This window comes from Mastacembelus armatus, chromosome 11 (assembly GCF_900324485.2).
Source record: "Mastacembelus armatus chromosome 11, fMasArm1.2, whole genome shotgun sequence".
In the NCBI taxonomy this organism is placed as follows: domain Eukaryota; kingdom Metazoa; phylum Chordata; class Actinopteri; order Synbranchiformes; family Mastacembelidae; genus Mastacembelus; species Mastacembelus armatus.
This window is the reverse complement of record NC_046643.1, coordinates 7,165,767-7,181,652: the sequence shown is the minus strand read 5'-3', so window position 1 is coordinate 7,181,652 and position 15,886 is coordinate 7,165,767. Positions and strand designations below refer to the sequence as shown.

Below are 15,886 nucleotides of genomic sequence, written 5' to 3'. Positions count from 1 at the left end.
AGATGGATTTAGTCTGTATAAAGGCTTGCTTTATAAATTATGAGGAGAGGTAAAGTGCACTAGCACCATTAAGGTGAAACACTGTGAAAGAGCAACGTGGTATAAAATCAAAGCCAAGCACACATTTTTAGGAAGATCTTATATAGAAAGGTTTTATTAAAGCCTATAAAAATATAAGGCAATAAAGATATTCAACAGAAATTCATGCTTTGGTCTTTGATTTGAACATATTCAATGAATATATAGATTACAACATTAGATATTTGAAAGAACAGGTTTTCCTCAATGTCTATATTAAGATGTGGTTGAGCTGTATTGTGGGTAATGTAGGAGGCAAGTTGCGACAAGGAAAAACGATGTGTGGAATAAAAAGAATTAAGTAGGATTAAAAGTCAGAGTGTGAACACTCATTATTTTGTATGACTAGGTTCATCAAAGGTCATCATCATGTGAAGCCTGGACCAGTCATGTTGCAGCATAGTAGTCCATGCTAAAGCTCATACTGTCCCTCCATGACTTTCACCAGCTAAACGTGAGACTTTGATATCGATGAGTATGTGGGCAGCTGGTGAGCTGGCATCATGCACACTACTCACAGAGAAAATGACAGCTTTGTAAATATATGTATAAGCAGTGCTGACTGACTTTTGCTTCTGACATGGGAGGTAAATGTCACTGGAAAATGCTCTGCCTCTTAGTAGGATCTCCTTTTTTTTAATGAAAGACTCAGAAGCAATGTTAAGCAATCAACCTCAGCCTGACATAGAAGCCTCCCCGCTCACAGATACATTCACCTGGCCCTCCTCCCCATCCTTCCTCTCCCCACCTCTTCCTCCCCTGTGTCTATTTCTGTCATCTCATTTGGAGTCATTGACAGAAGTGTGGTAGCTCGACACCCCCATCCCCACCTCAACCCAACTACCCGTTCTCCTCCATCCTCCTTCCATCTCACCGTTACAGTCGCTGTGGTCTCCCTGCCCCTGCAACACCCCTGCCGAGCTTGCGCGGTTAGTACAGTCTGCCTGTGCTCTCTCCTTATAAGGGCAAAATACATTGACAGCGGCAGAGAGAGGGGGCTGTACCAGCACAGTCATGCAGGTAGGGGGACAGTGGCTGCACAGGAGAAAGAGAGAGATGATGTAGAAACAGAAGCAGAGCTTAAAAAAACAGTGAACAAGAAGAAGGAAGGATGATGGTCAGTGTGATGGGGATTGTATGATAAGAACTGAAGCTTTTGGGATTTTGAAAATCTTTTTTTCAAATGAGGAGGCTCGTACTTTGTGGCAATTTGTGCCATTCAATTTTCTCATGCAAAAGATATTTTAAGATCTAGTTTTTCACCCTGAATTTTATTTTTTGCAGGTTAGAAAAACCCACAATGAAACACAGTTTAGACAGTGGGACACTGTCCACTAAAACCAAGGTTAATTGGATTGGAAACTGCAGATATTAGCATATTAGGAGGTAATACAACCACTAAACTCTAAATGTTATTTTTGTAAAAAAATTCCTGTGAAATTGTATTTACATTTAAATCTCATTCAAAACCCATAGTAATAATATTTCCAACTGCATGATGCCAAAGCTGATCAAAGTACAGAGTCCTTTAAGTGGTTCAAGTAATAACGACCACTAACTCCAGCACTTGTTAAATTAACTATTCATAAAATGAAAGAAATATGTAGTCTAGCATATACATTTCACATTCATATTGTGCAAAAGAGGTTTTGGCTCCAGAAGTTGCATTATACATTTAACATTTTCCTCATTGCTTGAATGGATCTTTGACCTGCAGAATTTGCAGTTATTTCTTATCCTGAAAGGGCATGTCAGCAAGTTGCAGAATCTGCAAGAAAAAAGCATAGTAGCTGGTGGCTGAGCAGGCACCGGAAGCTTATTCGTATAAGCACTGATGCATCAATATTGATAAAAAATATGGTTATTAGCATCATCATCATTTTTATCGGAAGCCTCCTCCTCATCATGAGCATCACAGTGACGATATGGCCAAATTGTCCTCATAGTTACACAAAATATATTCCAGCAAGTGTGTGTGGAGTTTGATGTCACTTCATAATCAGTTCAGATTAAACACTGTTTCATTTCACGGTCGGTAAAGTGTTGAACAACTATACAAAATGTTATCACACTAAAAGCTTTATATTGGATCTACTGAAATCACATTCTGGTCAATAGCCAGTTTCTAATTAATGGTATTCTGATATTAAAGGGATATACCAGCAGTCTATGTTTCACTTTGCAAAAGTATCTGTATCTATTTTGTATCTATAATGAGGGTCTGCTGGCACATTTCATTAAGTCCTTCTAGTAAATGCCTAAATCTTTCTAATTTCACATCCCCATTTTATGAAGCACGCTTTAATTTTTCTTTTCTTTCTTTCTTTTCTTTCTTTCTTTCTTTTTTTTCTGATATTCACAGTACTGTCTAAGAAACTGATCTTGTATCATTATATCACAGGGATGGTGTTTTAGTGTCCCCATAATTTGCAGAAAAGACTGGTGATCTGCCCATAGGAGTGAGTGTGAGTGTGTGAGGTTGTTTGTCTCTATGTGGCCCTGTGATGGACTGGTGACCTGTCCAGGGTGGACCCCTGCCTTTCACCCAAAGAGAGCTGGGATAGGCTCCAGCAGATCCCTCTGACCCTAAAGAGGAATAAGTGGGTATAGATGATGGATGGATGGACTGGTGATCTATGCAACTGACCCAATGTCAGCTGAGATCAGCCCCAGCCCCTTGCAACCATCTATTGGATAAGCAGTGTTGATGATGGATAGATTATTTAAGGAAATTAAAAAATGAATTGACAATACCAGTGATGAGAACAAAAGAAAAACAGTGCCAAAGAAAAGCAGCACAAAAATTTCCTATGAAAACCATGTACTCTACCGTGTGCTACATGCCAGGGACTACAGGACAGTCACTCTTCATTTAGATAGCCACAATAGGAAAGTGAAGGATCTGCTTGAATTACGAAGTTGCATGTCTTTTATTGTGTGTCTGGTAGAGAGACAAGTCTCATTTTCTTATGCAAGTGTTGGGTATTAGATAAAATAGAGTTTTCCCCCTTCAACGTGTGTGTGTGTGTGTGTGTGTGTGTGTGTGTGTGTGTGTGTGTGTGTGTGCGTGCGTGTGTGTGTATACATTCTAGTACTGTTGGTTCAGCTGGAGCATTTCTCAGTGTCACACCTCATGTGTAGCAGGAGGCCGGGGTTTGCCTGTGAGGACTGGGCAGGTGCTAATTGGACCTGATGCGTCTTGAATGGAGCAGCCTGTCATGAATGGAGGTGAATGCAGAGATCAAGAGGCCTCACATGATCCATGTGTGTTTGTTCAGCATGTAGAGCACATCAGCATTAACACTGCTGCAGAAGACAGGCATAAACACTCCTCCTCTCTGTGTAATGGTGTCTGTCTCAGTTACATAGAGCCCTCATTTTGTTGCAGATTGAGGGATGACACCCCTTTGGGAATGATGCTGGAAGAGAGATGTAAATCCATTTAGTCACAGGTCCCTGAGTGGAGCAAAAGGCAAACTCAAAGGGGGGAAGAGAAGGGAATTAAACTAAGATAACACCCGGCTGCTAAGTGTGTCAGCGTCTACGAAAGGAGACGGGGGTGTGTGTTGGTTTCAGCATATTATCAGTATAAAACATCAGCTCTTGTTAATCTTTACCAACCTGTAGGCAACAGTTCGTTTATTCTGAGCAGTTCCCCCATGGAGCCAAAACTCAAATCTACACCAAACCTCACACAACTGAGTAGATCTTAGAAGAAGAAAAATAGATCAGATGAATAAATATGATCTTTATTCAAAGGAAGTTTGGAGATAAGCCTTTACTCACCATCTCTCTTCTCAGAATATATAATAGTAACTAGCAGTCTCCTTCGAGCTCTCCATCATCTCTCCCAACTGGCATCCCCTTTGAAGGAATTAGGAAATGAAAAACTGTTGGGAGAGCGATCAGTCTTGATAGCCCTCCCTGGTGTGTCGGTTATGTAAAGAGGAGGTGATATAGCCCAAGAGGAGAGATGGAGTTTATGAGATGAGTAAGTTGAAAGATGTGCAAGAACAAGGTCACAGTTTCACACAGACGAAGATTTGCCCGACGGTAACTGCATACATGCATATATATGAACACAAAATGATCCTTCAATGTGAGTTATGCAGCAGGTCGGGGCACCCCAATGAGTCACAACAGACATCTGAGGGGTAGTGAGATGATTTATAGAATAAGAAGGCAAACATATTTCTGCTAGAGGTACGTGAAAGAACTGCACCTCCCTGTTTGCACACTGTAATTATTTAAAATAAACCAGGCACTTTTAATGTAATTTAGTTCCCTCTACTTGCACATTTGTGCCTTTCACTTTGCTTTTGCACCTGGATACCCAGCCAGTATTATATTAGTACCCTGTATGTAGAAGAAGAATACTGTGATTGTGGACTTTGCATTTTTGCTTTTGAATTACTATATAATTTTGTTAAAACATCTTCAGACAAAATAAAATAGCTTGTGGTTTGAACAAGCAGTAATGTGTGATGAGGGCACAGGCTTTTATTTTTAAGGTGACTTATTCATAATGATGATCCACTGATCTCCATGGCCATGAGATGTGTCAAAATGAGATGTGACAGACTGATTGAGGCATAGTGACCAGATTTAATGAGTAAAGGAAAAGGGGTAAGCATGATTTTTGTGTATGTGTGTGCGCCTGTAATGAAGCCAGCAGGGTAAGCTGCAGGGCTGGGGGGTAGGGTGCCCCAGAAATTGGCAGTTGCCCCTCACCCTTCCCCCACATTGGGCATCCACATGGACAGTGACAGACAATGAAAGGAGGGAGGAAAGCAGGGAAAGAGAGAGAGAAGATGGAGGGATGCCAGCGTGTCTTCCCCCTGGCACCCACATGATCCTTCCAGTCTGTCTGCTGCACCCTCTTTGTGCAGATCCAGTTCAATGCTATCATCTGAAAACAGATCCTGCGCATTAATATAGGTTTAGGGATGAGTGTGCATGTTCCCTGTATAGTCTATAGGAACATCTCCACCTCCTTCTGTGTGTCAGACAGGCACAGACTGTACTGTGCATCCCGCTATGTCTCCACATGTTTCTAGACTGGAGTTTCCCAGTAACCCTTAGTTGTTCAGGCTTTTCATCCCCCCTGAGGCTGAGCTGATTAACAGTAACATGAAACAACAATGCATGATAATGTGAATTATAATGGACCAATGAAGGCGGCCTTTGGCCCCGGCACTCCATATGAGGCCGACGGTAGTGTGATGCTGTGTACATGAGCTCTGCAGGGACAGGCTAGACAAAGACAAAAACGTGCCAGACTTTAGGTTAATCTAAGTGGAAATGACATGACAGGCCTGGAGGGGGGTGGATATAGGTCCTCAACATGAGAAAATCTGCTTATTTTGAACTGGAAGAATACTTTCAGCATGCACACAGTGGAATCAGGTCATCAATTCGCTGCAGTTTTCATATTGTTACACCAAAAAAGTGAATGGCACTCAGCCTAAAAACACATTGGTTCTGGTTACTCAAAAGTTGGTATCTTAGATATTATGTGGTTTTTACTCAGAAGTAGCTGGTTTTAGTCAGAGCAGCAACCACAGCCATCTCCTTCTTCTCCATCGCTTTCTCTGGTCAGAGCTCAGAGGTAGTTACAACCAGACAGTGAACACCATAAGCTGGGTGGGCGTAGTGAGCTTTGGGATGCATTTAAACACCAGACACCAGACATACAGTCCAGTGAAAAAGGACTAACAGAACACAGAGAGTGACTCTGAGATAGGAGGTCTTATCCCAAATGACTTTCAACTAATCTCACTCAGGGGAGGTGAAGAGGTCAGACTGTTTACTCTGGAGAGAAACTCTCTCTGTCTGAGGTCAAAACACTCACACACTGAGTGAAATAGACCGGAAGACACAAAATTTGTCCCCTTTCACCTCATCTATCACTCAACCAATTTGACTCTGTCTCCCAGCAGTGTGAGGTGTCTGACCATAATGTGCTGTAAGAGACAGAGCTGACAGCTTACAGATACTAATGAGTGTCATCTACTGACACCTCGACTCCTTTAACCGACCTGTTTTCTTTTGCTTTGTTCACTTCTCTTAGTATAGCTGTTATTCTCTGTGATGGAATCACAGGGTTGGGGGTTGATGAGGAAATGTTGGCAAGCAAAACGCTCAGGACTGAAGGCCTATATTAATTATCCTACTGTGTTACATATGACTATTTGTGGCTTTTAATCCACATGTTAATAGTTTATAAAGTAAGATTAAACTGTAGTGAATCTGATTGTAAATTCTGCAATCACCTCTCAACTATCGACAGTAATAAATGTTCAATCATCTCATGAAACGTAGTGTACATTTGATCCTTGTTCCTGCATTTGAAAGATAGAGCATATAACTCACACATGTGATGTTGCTGTGAGATCCTCTGAGACAATACTTTACTGGATGCCCACTCACACCCATTTTACACCGCCACCAAAACCTATTTGAATGTCTCCTCACTGGCAGGCGCTAACGGGAGTTGTGCACCAAAACAAGCACACACAAGAACTGTTCCTTCCCACAAGACATCACACTCATAAACCGTTAACTCTGCTATGTGAATGCTCCCTGCAGAGTCTGTACAATAACCAGCAATTACAGTGTAATTACTATTGTTATGGCCACAGAGTATTTATATACTGTGCTCTACATAATATATTGCTCTAGTTTTCAAATATTACTTCATTCACCACACAGCCATACAGTATATTTTCTTGCAGCATCACGATGCTGGCACCTTGATATTACAGTACCTCTAATAATGTACTATTTATTCCACTGTTCTTTACACTGTTATTGTTCTTTTTACATTTTAATCAGTTTTGCTTTTAAACGCATTTAGTCCACTTTTTTTTGTGCCTATTTCTTTAACTTCCTGCCTATTATAATCTGTACTTTCCTTTTCACACCTATTCATGTGTTTTTACTGTTTGATTTGGCACAATACGTTGGAACCAACTGAAAACTCAGAGTAGCATTTTTGTCTGATACTTGGTCAGCAGTGTTTGTTTCGGTGGATCATGGTGTTAAGTTAGGTCATCTGTAGCTTTAGTATGAGAACAGTGTAAACAGCCGACTGTTATACTGCCAAACATGGCAAATTTCTCCTGCTCCACCTGATGGAGATTTTAGGGCACTGCACTCTCTCTGCCCAAAGGTGCAGGTTTTTGATGACTACTCAACAAAACCAAATTTCTGCGATTGTGTATATCACATAATGTCTCATTTGGAAAGCTAGTATTTCTTCCTAGATAAAATCTAATTTAAAATGAATCATTTACCACAGAATAAATTTGAGTTTACTAAATCTGGCGTAGCATTATCCTCAGGTCTGTTAAGACTGTCTACCCATGTTTTGACAAAAGGTTGAAGAAAATGTTCTGAGGTGGTTTTGGAAAATCTCAAACATTTCCCTGTAGGGGATCAAAACAAACACCTTCCTTATACACAGCCACTCCAGTGTGATTCATGATAAATCATTAGCCCAGACAGCCCAACCAAATGTTGGATTATTGTTATGAAGAAATTTAAAAAAAAAAAAATCTGTAAGTAAATACAAATCCACATTTATTGCAACATTTAAATATGAGGCCATGTTAAAAAGAAAACAACTGTTGAAAAATTGAATAAATTGGAAATTACAGACAGAAAAAACACAGACACACGTCACAGTTTAACACAATCATGACAACTACACAACTAGAACATTGTCCTATTTTCCTGGTGTAAGCAAAAATGTTGAAAAACACCTTTGTTGTCTGTAACCTGTAGTCTCTGTGTTGTTTTACAAAAATCACAGGAAAAACATAATTCTCAAAAAAAGCTGTTTAAAAAAAAAAAAAAAAAAATCAATATCTATATTTTGTAGAATAATCCTTAGGAGACACAACAAGACCTCTTCCTTTTCTTGCTCCTCGGTACACGGTTTCAATAATGTCTATCATTTCCTGCTTGTCTTCCATTGTCCAGTTGATCTTGTTGTTGTTACCGGTGCCCAGATCAATCATGATGTGTTTGTTCCTGTTAAAAAAGAAAAACAATACATTTATGAGAAGGGCCTCATATGGCAAGAGCAACTAATTTAAACAATAAGAATTTAATGATATTTACACTGATTGTGTGCAGTCCAGACATTTATCGTCTTACCTGAAAAAGAACATGACAGTGCAGGGGTCATACAACTCGTACATCTTGTTGAAGTCCGGCACTTCTGTGATGTCCACCAAATAAATGACTGCAAAATTCTTTACCTGTCAGGAAGCAGACAGGTACAGTGATATTGCAACAGTAAACCTTATAAAGGGCAAAATGCATTCAACATAAAGTATTAGAAGAGCCCTGAAAGTTACCTTTGGACTAACAACAGTCCTCCTACCTTAGAGTAGGACTGACGTTATTTATTAAGGCAAGGAGAAACACTACTTCTAAGAATGAGTGTGATGTCACTACTTTACAACAAGCAGAGCCACAAATTAGACATTATAGAGATGTGTCACTTTGAAGTACTGAAATCAGTATCACTTCAAGTGAAGGCTTTAAATATACAGGAAAAAAGCTGGTAATAGAAAATAATATGTATGCTTTTGTTATGTGCTTTGTACCAATTCAATTTCTATGGTGCATAGGCTAGCAGAAAGAAAGCCCACTGTGTCAAATCATCATAATCAGCATCCCCCAGTCAATCTTTCTAAACCTCTATGACAGAGCTCTGTGTCTAGAAAGAACAGCACTGTTGTCAAATACATTTCTGCTTTCATTTCAGGTATGTGGATCTGAGACATTTGGCCACTAAATCAAAGATAACATAGTCATCATCCATAACCACATGAATGCTAATGCTGTGATGTGTTTGCAGTTCACATCAGCATCCCTGTCATTGTTCAGGTATTGACTTTTATTTTATAAGACAGCAGCTATTGGATGATTTTGCTTATGTGACTAAAAGTGATTAAAACATTTCTCTATCAACATACAGAAGCTGCTAGTCCGTTTTTCATCAATGACTAATCAGCTGTAAAATATTTTTTATAGCCTGTCCAGTTCCATCATATACAATTTAGTGAAATATAAAGTCTTGACTTCTGCTGCTGTTCCCCACTGAAGACAAGCAGCCTCATATTTACCAGTGTGCTGCTCTGTAGCTGTGATGCCTTTGAAGACCAGCAGGTGCTGCTGTGGAGCACGTTTGGTTGCAAATGCTACAACACTCGGTTTAAGATCAGGAGCGGATCAAACCTTTTCAGCGATGCTGTACAGGACTTCGTCCATTTTCATGCATGTTGGGTCCCAGTCGTGACCGAAGCGGATCACGAGGACTCGGTCCTCCTCAGACAGGATGGCTTGGTCGACCTGCCAGCCATTATGGAGATGTGGTAACATGTAGGACATCTTGAGCCTATTAAGTTGTCGGTCCCCAAGCTGAAAAACAACACGATTCACTGTAGCTACACAAAACGGGGAAGGCGGCGAGAGAGACGTGTAGCTAACAGCCAGAAAAACGGTAACGTTGAACCGGCATTGGCTAACGTTAGCCAAGGAAAAGTCTAGAAGGGCAAAGAGCCAAACTTAAATAAAAGCGAATTATTTAAAAGATTTGTGCGTAAGTGCTTACCTTCAGGAAGACGTATTATACACCAGATAAATACTCTGCAAAACAACTTAGCTTGTTAATTCCAATACAAAGTAACACTATTTGCCGCAACTCTGTACGTCGCTTCGTAAATGATACGTTCCGTGCGCGTGATGTCATCAAACACGCGACCGTATCAATGCTACGTGCTTACATCACGCGCATACCTACGTTTTTTTTTTTAAATTTTGATTGAAACTTAAAAACTTATTTTTTTCATGAAGAGAAATCTCTTTTCACACCCATTTAGTTCCCATTCTGAGCACAGTGGATTGGTGGTTAGCACTGTTGCCTCACAGCAAGAAGGTTATGGGTTTGAAACCCAGCAGGTGACCTTTCTGTGTGGAGTTTGTATGTCAGTTTGATTGATGACTCTAAATCGCCCATAGGACTGTGAGTGTGTGTGATTGTTTGTCTCTATGTGAGAGATGGGACCCAAAATAGGAATAAGTGGTTATATTGAATGAATGAATTACATATATAATGTCACACCATTAAAGAATTATTGTTATGCAGGAAAGGGGCACAAAGACAAAACATTTCTTAATGCGCAATTTAAACCATTTATTGTTGTGCAATTCATTACAGTACAAATAGTATAATGAACAAAGGTTCGAAGGTTATATGAAAACTTCCCAGTCTATGACATAGCAGCACATTATGGCAATCCTTAAAGAGTATGAATCACCATTAGATATGTCTATAATTCCACCACAAAACTACACAATCACATTACTGTGGTTCTGAGAGGCCAAGTGATTAACATAGTCTGACTATTTCACGTTAGATAGTCTAGAACACGTTACTTTTTAACAAACAACAGCCAATTATGCAATAAAATTGAGATTTTCTGTCCTCAACACTGTAATCATCCCTTAAAGCTATAGGCATATTTAGTCTTTATGGCAATTTTTTTTAACATTGCACAACATCAGCTTCTCAGCAAGTCTTCGAACAGGTGTCAACCAAAATCTCCACTGAAGAGACGTTACTCTTCCATTATATTGGTTACATGAGTCCTTTCTCTAAAACCACACCTTGTTCAGCAAACAAGTTCAGCTCAGATCCCAGGTTGCATGAGCCGACTTCACGCCAGCAGGTGGCATAAGAAACATTCACATATTTTCTGGAGACAAAATGATCCTGACCAGTTTTTTTTTTCTTTTTTTTTAAAACGTCCCATGACATCTTGAGAAACATATCCAAAACCCACCTCTCATCTATGAGGCAATGTGAAAAATGTTGGACACAGTGATGCCTTACAGTCCCTGAGGAGTACTGATGCTCAGCGGGAATAGAAACTGTGAGAATGAGATAGGCAACCACAGTCATGTACAGTTGATTGAAACTGTACTCTTGCTGCTCCTTCCTAGTCAGTGGGATGCTCCGGACATGAGCGATTCACCTCAAACCACTCATCTATACACCTGAAAGAAGAAGAGGAGGGCAATGTGGAAATTTGTCATGTTACTGAAGGAAGCTGAATTGTGTGGAATGAAGGAAAACCTTATTGTTAATGTATAACAAAATTTAGTGTGACAGTGACAGCCCCTTGATGTACAGCAAAGTATAAAACATAAGAATGTCTTTATATATCTCCCAAAATGTCGAACTATTCCTTAAAAACTTTCATCAGAACTTTTTTTTTTTCATTTTTCAATCTATGTCAACCCACATGCTGTTTATTTACATGTGTTTGTGTGTGATACTTACCCTTTATGGTATATACACAGGCAGGGAAGCCTGGCGATGGTGTCTCCCTGCTCCAGCTCTTCTAAACAGATGGCACATTCCCCAGAGTCTTTGGACAGGATGTCCTCTGAGAAAGACAATATGGACAAAGTGAGCAACGAGTTGCCTCACACATCATTTATCCAGTTCACACTCTGCATTCTGCATAACCATCTGTCCAACTTTTGGCACCAGGATAGCTGTTGTCATCTGGGCACAGATGACACTACTATACAGGTAGTAGTATTCCATGACAGGTGTCCAAAATGAGGAACTATGCACTCAAGTTGTAGTGGTTTGTGTTTCTGTGAAATGATGTTTTACATTTTATCGTTCTTTTTCTGTTTGATAATATGATAGTGTATTTTCCTTGTGTGTCACATGTTTCTTTGCATATTCATCTGTGACAAGCCCTAGTATCAATATCCAATAGCAATGGATATTTAAATGTCCTTTGAATATATTTGCAAGGGTTAGTTTCAAGCGAACGAAATTAGTGTATATTTTTTACACACCTGCATGTCTGTGATAAACTAAGACACACTACATGCATCAACAGTTGTTTGTATACAAGGGAATCTGTCAAGCATGGGTAGTCTATGCAAAGTGCAGGTAATAGGTATTTTTTGTGTGTCTACAGACAAGATGTGTTTGCCTTTCCTGTCTGTGCACATCCACAGGTGCTCGCACCTTCTGCACACATTTTGGTGGTTGTGTACACGTGCAGCTGCATCACATAACTGTATTTGCTTTGATCTTTTCATGAGCTGTAAATCATCCCAGTGCAGCTGTACTTCAGTGGATAATGATTCTTAAATAGCATTATTACTCTATTTAATGCAAGAACATTCATTCATTATTATCCTCCTGATACAATGTGGCATAAACCTTTGACTGAGGAAGGGATGACATGCAGTGATGGAAATGAAAGTACATGTACAATATATTTAGGTACATTTAATACTACCTTATGCTTTGAAGTCATTATGTTTATAGATGAAAATGCTGTAGCTATATTCTGAGTTAATATTTATCTTTTAAGAATTGCCATTAAACCCATGATCTCATAAATTATGATGTACTAGGAGTAATTTAAACTATCCAACAGTACATGAAGTAAGTAAAAATAGGTCAATATCAACCACCCCAATGAAATGCAGTTTCCAAGTGATACAAAGTATAATAATATCCTAATTTATTTATATGTAGGACCTTCCAATATGTTCGAACATGTATGCAAAGAATAAATAAACCAAAACTCCTTTGTTAAATCAAGTTTTTTTCCACCACTTGTCAAATTTTGCAGTTTTCTGTGATATAATAAATATATTATAAATATATCTTTAGGTGCGTTAAATAATCTCGGGAGGAAAAACATTTTTTTTAACTTTGGACTGAGTCTAAAGCTCAAGTCCACATTAGGGCATATAACCTGTGATGCGAGCCTGTTACAAGAAGACACTGACTTGTCACCAGACAAAAAGATTAGAAATCACTGAAATATTTATGTCATAACGCTTCTGAGTACTTTAGTACAAAACATCAGCCAAAAGGTTAATAATTTGCACACAGTGTAGAAAGTCAGTGCTTCACTGCCCTTTCTGGTTGAAGGTTTGAGCCCTCTGACCATTGGGTGTGGTCTGAAGTGTGCACTGTTTCACATGTAACCTCACAGGGTCCTGGTGTACAGCTGTCATCACTGGACCAATGTGAGGACTCAAAACAGCTGGAGGTCAGTAGGATTTCCACGGGGTACTGCATTTTGAATGCAAGAACTTTATGTGTAACATTGTTCTCACATTGTGGTGTTGCTACTTTTGCTTTTTATATTTTTTTAGATTCAAAACACACCTTTGTTTGTTCTCAGCTTTCTATCATCACGTTCATTCACCTCCTCCATCATTGCTCAGTTCCTTAAAAAGTATAACTGAGGAATAATGGCTGTAATAGGTCACTATTGTAAAAACCCAGTACCCTATGTTAGAAGCTTCACTGTTGTCTCTTACTGTTGTAGGTGAGGCGTGTTTTGCTGAAACACATGAGCAGGTGCTTCTCTATTTCATCTGACACCATGAACTTGGAGCAAATCGGACAGTGGAAACCTAGATGGAAAACATACAAACACAAATACATGAGGACATGACATGTGCCAACATATTTCTCCCAACCTTTTATTGATAAGTACACAAGACAGGGCGTGGGGTGCATGTCTTGAGTTTGATCATATACGGATTGACATGACCTAAGACCTGCATGCATCCACTAACTCCCTGTCTGCTGTAAACAATCTGTTACAAACCCATAACCTAATAAAACCTTCTTCTTTTCAGGTTTATTTTTGGTCTGTTCAGATGCCACTTGATGTGTCCAGACTAATGGCAAACTCATTTTCAAGCTGATATGCCTTAACATTTATTGCACAGGATGCGTGAATTTCATAAGTGGCTCACACAGACCTGACCTTGTACATCCTCCCAGAAGCATCTAGATTAATAGGGCAGGAGCCGCTTGACTTGAGATTACATTAGAGCACCTCAGTCAAGACAATGATAAACACATCACATACCGTACATACAGACAGTAATTATCTCTGTGTCTGCTGTGAGCATCATGTTTGCGTTTGTAAGCAACATGATTAAATTAGAAATGATAAAGTCTGAACACATCAGGCCTGCAGACTGACGATCACATGGCTGCAACGAGCAAAGGTTACTTAATGTATTGATGATTAGATTTCTTCATCAGAAATTGCCTAATTCTAAGGATTCAGGTGTATGTGATTCAGGAAGTTGTTGGATCTTTACTTTAGGAGCCTTTATTTTCCACTGACATGGATGATTTAGGGTTGTTATGATCCTGTACTGTTTGTTTTAGCGCTCTTTTGTTGTGTTCTGGTCTGGAGACAGCTCACCGGTTTAGAAACGGCTAGTCTTGCGGATTCAGGAAGCTCATGTGCGTGCGTGTGTGTTAGGCAATGTGTAACCAGCAGGAAGCTCTTATCTGCTGACCTACATAATGCACTCTTCCCTCTCAGCTGGAGTGAAAAACAGGCAAGTTTTGTAAGACAGAGGGGCAGCAGAAGAAGAAAGGCTTTAAAGCAGGGCAGTTCTGAACAGTAAGAGCCACCTGTGGCTACAATTAAAGTTGACGCTCCAAACAAAGGGCTCAGTCATCAAACAACTATTACCATATCTGGATTCACATGTCAAAAGGAAAAACACGAAGCAGCTCTGACAGTAACTGCTCTGTATACTGATTATGATATGAGTTCATAAACACATGGCAGTAAGAGTAAGGTGGTGATTATAATCTGCTATCATAAGACCTGACATATTACACTTATTGCACATTAGATTACAAATCAATGAGGTCAATAGACTATACTCTGTATTAAAAACAATGATTATTATGACACAGACAGGGGATTACGTCAGGCATAATAAGGAAATAGGGAGATCAAGAGTCTTTTGATGCGTCTTATAGACTTACTATTCTGGATTTGTAGTCAGCCAAGCGTTACAAACTTACCTCCCATCAGGTGAGGGGACAGATGAGTCGGCAGGGACCCTATAAGCAGCCTGTGGCCCTCAGGTGGCAGCTGGCCCTCGTCGTCGCCATCAGTGCCATCCAGACTTTGATTGAGTACGTATGACCCTGATCTGCCCCCGGCCGGTATACTGAGCCCAGAGCTCGTCGGTCCTCCACCGGTGTAGCGGATCCGGGGCCCATCGGGTCCATTTGTGTACCTAAATCCGGCAATCCTTTCCCCTCCCCTGGAGTTTCCAGATGGCAGATCGGAACTCGAATAAGCCCGAGTTCTGCCATCAAATACAGGGCTGCTCTGTTTGGCCCCCATGCTGTTTAAGGCTTCAGCCCCTCAAGTCTTGAGACCACTTTAAAGTTTTTAGCCACGACACATGTTTATAATGAATCCTGAAGAGCTGACACTAACAAAGGAAATGGAGCCTTACACAAGAAAACCGATACAAGCGAGAGAATCCACTGTCTCAAAGTTTCATGGTGCGTCCTGTGCATGAAGTGCGCATTACTGACGCTTAACTTAATTTCCAAATGATCGCTTTTTTCTTTACAGAGTCCTACTTAAAAAAAAACAAAACAACAACAACAATGGGAAAAATAATAAAAACTCTTCACACGAATCGTTTTCAGTTCGTCCGCGTCAGAGAAGGACATATGCACAATTACTAACCCACAGTCTGCGCCCGCCCGGCTCAAGTTTGGTTTTGTGTTTAGCTGGGGTCGTTTCGAAAGAAAAATAAAAGCAGGGATTGCCCTCCTCCCCCCCGCTGAGGCGGCGCCGTCAAACTACCAGAATTCACCAGCAAAACATCGATTCACCTTCAAAGTAAAAGTATTAACTTTTGCAAAAAAAGTAACAATTCCTGCATTTCTTCTTTCTATTTTTCCATCGAC

At 40.0% G+C, this 15,886-nt stretch overlaps 2 protein-coding genes across 2 annotated transcripts; both read right to left on the bottom strand.

The window, feature by feature from the left end:
* Positions 1-7,641: 7,641 nt before the first annotated feature.
* On the bottom strand, positions 7,642-9,842 carry txnl4a (thioredoxin-like 4A). The gene is made up of 4 exons (XM_026300313.1): positions 9,704-9,842; positions 9,328-9,510; positions 8,239-8,342; positions 7,642-8,112 (listed from the first exon to the last, which is right to left on the bottom strand). Exons 2-4 carry the CDS (start codon positions 9,478-9,480, stop codon positions 7,941-7,943), a joined length of 429 nt encoding a protein of 142 aa, XP_026156098.1. The 5' UTR covers positions 9,481-9,510; positions 9,704-9,842; the 3' UTR covers positions 7,642-7,940.
* Positions 9,843-10,270: 428 nt separating this feature from the next.
* On the bottom strand, positions 10,271-15,721 carry LOC113126764 (E3 ubiquitin-protein ligase ZNRF2-like). Its single transcript, XM_026300888.1, has 4 exons — positions 14,981-15,721; positions 13,459-13,554; positions 11,435-11,540; positions 10,271-11,148 (listed from the first exon to the last, which is right to left on the bottom strand). The coding sequence occupies exons 1-4, from the start codon at positions 15,306-15,308 to the stop codon at positions 11,091-11,093; spliced, it is 588 nt and encodes a 195-aa protein (XP_026156673.1). The 5' UTR covers positions 15,309-15,721; the 3' UTR covers positions 10,271-11,090.
* Positions 15,722-15,886: the final 165 nt, after the last annotated feature.

What these genes read in the sequence shown, in the direction of transcription:
- txnl4a (XM_026300313.1), bottom strand. Translation starts at nt 9,480, where the DNA reads ATGTCCTACATGTTACCACATCTCCATAATGGCTGGCAGGTCGACCAA. An exon ending in TGTACAGCATCGCTGAAAAG is followed by an intron (nt 8,343 to 9,327) that starts GTTTGATCCGCT and finishes GCTTCCTGACAG; the next exon opens with GTAAAGAATTTTGCAGTCAT. An exon ending in ACTGTCATGTTCTTTTTCAG is followed by an intron (nt 8,113 to 8,238) that starts GTAAGACGATAA and finishes CTTTTTTAACAG; the next exon opens with GAACAAACACATCATGATTG.
- LOC113126764 (XM_026300888.1), bottom strand. Translation starts at nt 15,308, where the DNA reads ATGGGGGCCAAACAGAGCAGCCCTGTATTTGATGGCAGAACTCGGGCT. An exon ending in GTCCCCTCACCTGATGGGAG is followed by an intron (nt 13,555 to 14,980) that starts GTAAGTTTGTAA and finishes TTTTCCATCTAG; the next exon opens with GTTTCCACTGTCCGATTTGC. An exon ending in AACACGCCTCACCTACAACA is followed by an intron (nt 11,541 to 13,458) that starts GTAAGAGACAAC and finishes TGTCTTTCTCAG; the next exon opens with AGGACATCCTGTCCAAAGAC.